Genomic DNA, 8,427 nt, shown 5'->3' with positions numbered 1-8,427 from the left:
AGCAGGAAAGGGACAGGCCGGGCTGCCCTGGGTTCTAGGGCTGGGTGCTGCTCTCTGGGTCTGCCAGCTTTCCTAGCGATCCCAAATTCCTGTAAGTGCTCACTGGTTCTGGGAAGCCTCTTCCCTCTGGCACTGTGAAATAGGGATGGCTGGTGACAGGCCAGTGCCTCTGCAGACACTGCTGCCAAACACCTGGCTGTGGGGACAGGCCGAGGGTCCAGCTGTGCCCCCAGAGCCCCCTGTAACTCACACCCACTGTGGGGCAGAGCCCAGGGACTCTCATCCCACATTTCCTGAGCTCTCTGTGGAAAGAGTCCTGGCCCCAGGGTTTTGGTGACCCAGGCTGCTGCAGCCAATTTCTAAATACTCCTGTGAAATGTTTATTTTGCAGTATCACCCCCACGCGTTCTCCTGCTAGTGAGTCTCAGGGAGTGCACCAAGGTTTTCCTTCTCCAGGCAGTCTGGAAACTCCAAGAGCTTTGAAAATAATTTAAATATTATTGTTAAGCACCAGCAGTTGACAGTGGTCAGCTGTAGGTGCTGGAGCTTGACCCGAGCTGAGGGGACACATCAGCCATTCCTGAGCCTTTTTGATGGCCAGACCCACTCATCACCAGTTTTTAGTTTGGGATAGAAAATTGAACATTTTCTTGTGGTCTCACATCAGGGGGAAGGTTCACCTGAAATTCTCCTCTGCTGAGTTACCTGTGGCTTACCATGTCCAGCAGCATCCTCTTGTCAAACCAGGTGTCCATATCATCTTGGTGGGAAATCCAGGTCATGGTGAGCTGGAATAAGATTGAGTGAAAGAAAAGCTCTGTAGCTTCCAGGTACGTAATTCAGGCTCTTCAGCTGCAGGGAGACAAATCCAGGTTTCAGGAGCAGACTTATCCTCCCAACTTTGCAGGATTGTGCTTTTTAGGGTGACACTTTTCAGTTCCATCTTTCGGGTCTGGAGCTGGATTTTTCCTCTTTCCCACACATACTTTGGCAGCAGGAAGTAAGGAAAGTCTGAACGTTGCAAGATGACTTTCAGGCACTGCAGCAACAACTACAAAGCAAGATTCAGTCCAAGATCCCCAGCTTAGGGCTGGCCTGGAAATTTTCCATTCTAGGCTCCAGACTTGCTTCCCTGGGATGCTGTGCAGAGCTGGCAGATTTTCTCAGGTGGACCACAGCAGAATAAAAACGTGCCCTGAGCTATTCAGTCCCTCTGCCCTATGACACAGGGTCTCCACACAGAGCCAGCTCCATCTAAAACCAGAAGCTTTTGTGTGTCCCTGGGCATGACAGCACCAGTTGGAGAGGCTCACTCATTTACCCAGAGTCCTTCACAGAAAATAAATCTGGCTGTGCTACACATGACACTGCTTTTCCTTTTGGTGTTTTTCCTCTCCTCTCTCTCCTAGAGTCACGAGAGAGCACAGGGAGAGCCTGGTCAAGCTGGCCAAGCAGTCCACCAACAAGTCCAAAGAGGCCCTGAGAAAGGTGCGAAGCAAAAGCATCACCCAGGTAAAGAAGTTCAAGAACAAAGTGTCAGAAGATACCATCTGGCTGCTGGAAAAGCAGGTAACTTTTCTTTCCTTCTGCCATATGATGGTGTCTCACAGCTCTGTGGTGTGTTTGTCCCAGCCCTTGCTGACAAATCCCCAGCACTGAGAACCCAGTGGGAGAATGGGCAGCCCTGGGATGAATTTTTGGAGTTGGCAATGACATTTGTATCTGCTTTGTGAAATTTGGGGCTTCAATCTCAAAGCCAGATTTATGATATGAATGATTGTAAGCTGACACAGGAAAAAAAATTCCCCTAAAAGCTTTTATACTATGAGGGATTGTTGCATAAACCAGCAGAATTTAGGGAGCAAAACAATCCACGACCACAGCTGTACCACCACTCATGCAGTGCCTGGCCACTGCAAACTGGTGTTAATGAGCTTTGCTCCAGTTGTTATTAATGAAAAGGCTTGCAAGATTATCTCTGTTCTGCGTTTTTGGCTCCAATTCAGGAAAATACTTAAGCACATGCCTAATTCCCTAAGAGCAGATGTCACTAAAGTCAATTACTTGGGCATAAACTCAGGCACAAGCCTAAGTGTTCTGCTGAATTGATGCCTCTGAAGGCAGGCCATTACTTCTTAGCTGTTTGTTTATTAACAGCTAAAGTTAGATACATCACAAATGCTCCAGGACAGTTCTCTGTGTGCTCACAAAAATAAACATCGATATACAGAGCGTTTGTGCAAGCAGGAAAAATGGCCATGCCATTGTAACCAAATCCTGTTGGGAAGCAGCTCTCCCAGAGCAGACAGATGGTTTTCTGCACTGGTAGAGGTAACATCTCCAGTGGAATTTTCTTCCTATACCCAAATTTTTCATCATGAGCAAAGGTCATTGTCAGACCTTGGGAACAAGCAGATGTTAATCCTGTGAAACCAGTGCATAACCCCTGGTGTGCTCGAGTCTTTACCTGCCTGCACATTTTCATCTCTTCTGCACACTGGCCATGCCCATTTCTTGTTACCAAGAGAGCTGATTCTTGGGCAGGGCTTGAGCAATCACCATTTTCTTTTTTACAAGAAATGAACAGATTGTTAATGATGTGTGAATTCCTGGCACGTGCACAGGCTGTTACCGCTGTGTTCCGATAGTGCTGCAGGAGGTAACAGCTCCTCTTCCCTGGTGCCAGCACCAGCAGGTCTCTGCCCTGAGTCTCTGTTAAACCTGACCAAGCCACTTAGCTCAGCCAGGAGCTTGTGTGGGCATCTCTTTTCAGAGCCTTTGACCAGTCCCTGCTCTCACACCTTGGGTGCCACACTGGCACAAATTCCCTGAGGGCTGGTGGGAATCCCGATGAAAAGCCATTTATTGCCCCAGCTCTGTTGGGGTTTTATTGGGACTTCAAGCTTTGTTCCAGAGGGTGATTCAGTCACTCCTTTCCCTTTGAACTGTGGCACCACCTCCCACAGAACTCTGATTTGTACTGTCTTGCCACAGATCCAGCAAATGGCAGATGAGGCTTCCACGGAGATGGACAAGCTGCTGGCAGCAAAGACCAAGGAGCTGCTTGGATAAACAGCATCCCAATGGCCACACTCCCCCTCGAGGAGGAGTGGACTGCCACACACCCCAGCAGCCTCAGGGATGGGCAGGGGCAGCTCGAGCAGCTTTGTGCCTTGGCTGCTCACTTTGGCCACCTTGGGGTGTGCTGAAGGGAGGGGGGAAGCTCTCCTTGCTTGTCCTTCATTTAGGCGGGACCAGAATTGGAAAAACTGAGATCAAAAATAAAATATCAGGAAGGAGAACTGGAAACTGCTGGAGGCGCAGAGGAAGGACTGCCCTGCTCGCCTCATGGCCTGTTTGTGCCCTGCACCATCAGCCCCCTGGAGCCAGGACCACGCACAAGAGGAACCCTGCCTGTCCTGCTGCAAACCTCAGCGTTTGTTTTTGCTTGAAATAAAGTCAGAAGGAGGTGTGGAGCAGCAGCCTTGCAACAGCCAGGTCCGGGTTGGTGTGTTCCCTTGGGTTCATGTGCTCCAAAGCGAGCATTTGCCCCGTGCCATGGCTGCAGAGTGGGAAGGGATGAGGGAGCTCAGCACAGGGTGGGCAGGGGACAGGGGCTCTGTGGATCCCAAGGCTTCATGGGGAGAGAAGTGAAACCAGAGCTGTCAGCACAGCTGCTTTAGCCAGATCTGAGAAGACCTAAAGCCAACACAGGAACTTCCCAAAAGCAGCATCTGCATCCCCAGCCATTTACAAAAAGCTCGTGTGAGCGTCTGGCACCGCAGTTTAGGGGCTGGAGGAGGTACAAGTAGAGCAGGTCCTGAGCCCATCCCACTGCTCAGCTCCTCACTGTGAGCAGGTTCTTCCTGAGGGCAGCAGAACGGCCTCGGTGGTGGCAGGAGCAGGAAGGTGGTGGCAGCCCCCCAGCCCTGCTCCCAAGGCATTTGGGTTCAAAGAGCAGCGAGTGCTCTGCACTCCTTAAATAAACAACTCCCCAAAAGTTAGTTTGTGTGCCGTGGGGAGGGGGAGGAGGATGAAGGATTTGCTCTGCTAGGGCCCCACATGTCAACAATTTCTCTGCTTTGTGTATTTTGGCCAAAGCCCTTACCATGATAAATGAATAAAGGAAGATGGCAAGCCCAGGGCGGTTCCACAGCTCGGGAAATTGCTTTCAGCCGATTACTGGATTTCTTTTGACATTTATCAACTGGGCTGTTTTTTGCCATTGTTGCAGCCTCAGCATCCCCACAGCAGCCAGGGCTGGAAGGGTTTCCTTGATACCTGCCCAGGAGCAGCAGCTGCTGAGCTGGGAGCACCACAAAGCCAGGGCAGGTGGAGAACTGCTGCTGCTTGTGGAGGTTTCTCCAGCCTCTTCCCATTCTCCAAGCCCTTGGGGTGGCAGCAGGGGGCTGGTGGAGGCAGGCAGTGGAGCTGCAGGAGGTCATTGCACAGAGGAATTTCCCAGATATTTACCACTGCACCTCACAAGGAATAAAACCTGTGGTAAAACTGCTCTGGCCCTGGGCTGGGGACGGAGCTGCCTGAGTGGCTGGGGAGCCCAATTACCTGCATCCCTTCCCCAGCCCTGTGTCCTGCATCAGCCAGGAGCAGCCACAGGGCCCACAGAAACTGCTCTCAGTCCTGGTACCACCAAAGCAGGGCAGATGGCATGTGAACCTGGGGAGCTGTGCCCTCACAGTCCATCCTGCTCCCTGTGGGACCTTGCACTGCAGGACAAGCAGAAAAAGCCAGCCCCAGTACCTTCCAGTCCCACAGAACCACAGCAGAACCACCCAGGAGAAGAGAGAATAGGCACTCACCACCAGCTGGCTCACAGGGCAGCCCTAGAGAGGTCCCACTTTCCCTTTGCAGTATAAATCACCTGCTGCTCCACATCAGGAGCTGCAGCACAAGCTCTGCCTGCTTCAAACACTCCTCCACTGGCACCAGCAGGAACCTCTCACTTGGTTCCAGCCTGGATTGCACCCAGAGCTGATAAGAAGCTGCAGCTGATGCTGTTGGCGGGTGGGAAAGGAGCTCCAGCTGTGCCAAATAATCCAGGAGGGGAAGGGACATGGGCCAGAAAGCGGCTGGGCTGCTTTCCTGTGGGTTGGTGTCGGTGACGCCACATCGGCCACCAAAAGGTTTGGTCTTGGCTGCAAATGCCACAGGCGGTGCAGGGCAGGGGGTGAGGGAGGGCCATGGCCGGACCCCCTGCTGTGCCCTGGGCTGTCCCCACCCCGCTGCCCTCGCAGGGACCCCTCTCCCAACAGCACCTGTGGATCTGGGGCACCAGCAGGTTCCCACCTGGCGGGCGCTGCTGTGGCCTGGAGGGGTGGGGGTCCCCAAGGGGGTCACACTCCCAACATGAGGAATACATCCCTGTGCACATCCCTGCTCGGGACAGACCTGTGCCCTTCCCAGGCTGCCCAAAGCCACACTTAGCTCCACCAGGATGTTCCAATCTGCTCCAAGCTGCTGGACAAGTACCAGGGCAGACACTGGGATCCTGCCAGCTCCTGGACTGAGCCCCGTGGCTGCAGGGACACGCGAAACGGAGGCAAAGGGAAGGAAAAACTCCAAGGAAGCTGGAAGCTCTCGACATAGTTAAAAAACAACATTGCTCTTCAAAATAGATGTGATTGCGCTCCTTGTGAGTCATCGAGCAGAGACACCAAGATTGCTTTGTGCCAGGGACGAGCCGGGCGCTGATTGTGCCGCCCGGGTTTGTATCCAACAGACCCTGGATGGCATGTCAGAGTTTACAGCGCGCATACATTTTCAACAGTGAGCTTTGCAAAATGTATCAATGTAATCTCTGCCTCCTATATTCCGTGTTGATTAGACACGATTTCTGGCTGGATTTTCAGAAAGCTCAAGTGCTTTTTTAATCACTACAGAAGCTCATTATTGCTTTCCAGTGACTCTTATGTCCTTCACTTCTCCTTTCAGATTAGAGTCTATAGTCAGATGAATATTGGATGATTTCATTACATACAAATGCAATCAACAGTTTTGCATAAATTTCTCCTCTTTTCTTGAGTTTCAATTGACCTCAGCACCCGTGGAGGCAGGCGCAATACACATGTAAATGAGCTGGCGTTGCTGCAAAGACACGGATTCGAGAAACAAGATAAACTGTCAGATAATATTCAGGATTTTTAAGAGATCAAAAAATACTTCCTCCTTCAGCCCAGCCCTGAAAATGGCACCTTCAGCTGCCGGGGAATTTGCTTTTGTTTTGCTCGTGTCTGGCTGTGGACAAAAACCAGGAGTGGCCCCAGCAGCCGAGCGGGGGCTGAGCAGAGCCGCGCTGGCCGGCAGCGGTGGCGTGGGGACGGGAATGCGGTGTCCGTGGGGTGCAGATGCTGGTGGCACGAGTCTCCTGCCACAGAGAAGCCACTGGTGGAGTCTTGTGCCCCCACCACACTGGGGAGGTGCCCACACAGCCCAGTGCCGGGTTTGGTGGCTCTACCAGTGGTGGTACCAGTGGTGGTACTGCCATCCCCATTCCTGCCCTGGTGGGACCATCTCAACGGGATGCTGAGTTCGGACCCCTCGGACCCCTGACCCCTCTTGGGCAGTCCTGAGCACCAGCCCAGCAGTGGGGGCACATGCTGTGGCACAGGGCTGGGCCGGGGGCTGCCCCCCTCGCCCTGTGCCACCATGCACAGGGAAACCACACATTCCAAATATATTTAAGCTAACACTCCACACGAACAATCAGGGCTAATTTTAGAAAACTGTAATTAAAAATAAAAGACCTCTTGGTAGGGAAGTCGGGCTAAACTGTCAGCGGTTACTTTGGATGTGAAGCCCTTAACTTTAAAAAAATCATTTTTGTGCTAATGTGAGCAGACCAGCACTCCCACACTCGCCTTCGGGGGGCCTGTGGGGAAAGAAACTCGTGGGTTTCTTTTGATACCTTTACGTGCTAATCTTCTTAACAGATTTTTAATTAATGGGAACAGAGCACTTTGCAGCCGTGAAATCTATTGGTGTAATTGCCTGGTGGATTAGTCCCATTAACCACACAAATTACCTGTCTCCAGGCCGCCAGCCCCACTGGGGAGCTCCCTGTGCTGGACACACCGAGCAGCCCCATTCTGAAGCAATTTTGATAAAATAAACTCTCTAATCAGGTAAATAATTCCATAAGGGAAATTGCTGCCTTCCCGCAGCCCCCCTCCAGCGGGACCTGGCTACTTTCAGGGGAATGCAACACGCCTCCAATTACAGACAAATCTCCAGCTCAGAGACCATTTGGGAGAAGCCCACGGCACACGGGACCCCCTCAAACCACAGCGACTGAGGAATTAAGGCATTTAAGCTGTCAGCTGGAATCTGGCCCGGCCCCTGATTACCTGGGGGGACGTGCAGCATATTTAGGTTCGTGTCCGTTGTAATTTCCTGACCCCCAGCGTTGATCCCGACTGACTTGCGTCCGTGTCAGGTTCCTGCCCGGGGTCCCTCCGACACGTGGCCCCGGGCTCGGGGACACCGACCTTTGGGCAATTAAGGACATCCAGGCCAGCCTGAGCCTGGAGAAGTGGGAACGTTCAGCTGTCCCCAAGAGCTGTGGGGTGAGCAGAGGCCCCTGTGCCCACTTCACCACCGCGCTCGGCGAGGCTGCGTGGCTGTGCTGGCTGCCATCACCCCTCCGGATGGATACCTGGACCCTTCCCAGCCCTGTCCGTGGGTTTCCATGTGCCATTGTGATTTTGGACCTGAATCTGACAGAGACTCCCACAGCTGTCCTTTGCTCAGGGCCTGAGGTGGGGATGAGCTGCCCCAGGGTTATGGTGGGACCCACCATATGTGCACGGCCGGCACAGTAGGGTGCAGGGCACCCAGGTGCTGTCACACGGTGATGCACAGCCCCAACACGCTTCCCACTGCTTGGTGAGGGGCTGCCCAGTGCCCCTCTGCCAGCCACTCAGCCAGGATGGCTCCAAACCTGCTGTACCAGCCGGGGTCTCTCTCCACCCTCTGCCCGGCACCAGGGAGCAGGGAGGGGGGTCCCTGTTGTGAGCTCCTGTGTGGGGACAGCCTGGGAGGGAGTGACAGCAGTGACACGCTGGTGCCCAGCACTGGTGGGGATGGCCATATGGTGTGAGGTGGCCTTCAACCATCCCCTGAAGTGCCCGGGTGATCAGTCCCAGTGCCGGTCCCTGATCCGGGTTGGAGGAGCCCAAAGCGCGGGGACACAGGGCTGTTCTTCCCCCTGTAACAGAAGACTGAAACTCTCCCCTTGGCTGCTCCCATCGCTCCTGGCGCTGCGAGCAGGGGGTGATCCTTGGGGCCACCCCGAACAGGAGGGGACGTGTAGGTGGCCGAGCACGCTGTGGCCGGGGCAGACCTGGGCGGGAGGGTCGGAGCGCAGGAGCCGCCTCGCTGCGCGGGGCTGGCCGGGGCACCCTACACCGC

At 53.8% G+C, this 8,427-nt stretch overlaps 1 protein-coding gene across 1 annotated transcript in view; it reads left to right on the top strand.

The window, feature by feature from the left end:
* MRRF (mitochondrial ribosome recycling factor) overlaps positions 1–4,179 on the top strand; it is a 13,444-nt gene extending 9,265 nt beyond the window's left edge. Inside the window, 2 exon segments of the mRNA XM_008642152.2 lie at positions 1,410–1,569; positions 2,995–4,179. Coding sequence (XP_008640374.1) covers positions 1,410–1,569; positions 2,995–3,072 — 238 coding nt within the window. The 3' untranslated portion in view covers positions 3,073–4,179.
* Positions 4,180–8,427: the final 4,248 nt, after the last annotated feature.

Source organism: Corvus brachyrhynchos, unplaced genomic scaffold (genome assembly GCF_000691975.1).
Source record: "Corvus brachyrhynchos isolate BGI_N302 unplaced genomic scaffold, ASM69197v1 scaffold59, whole genome shotgun sequence".
NCBI classification, from domain to species: domain Eukaryota; kingdom Metazoa; phylum Chordata; class Aves; order Passeriformes; family Corvidae; genus Corvus; species Corvus brachyrhynchos.
The sequence above is the reverse complement of the archived record's forward strand: the minus strand, read 5'-3'. Positions and strand labels throughout refer to the sequence as shown.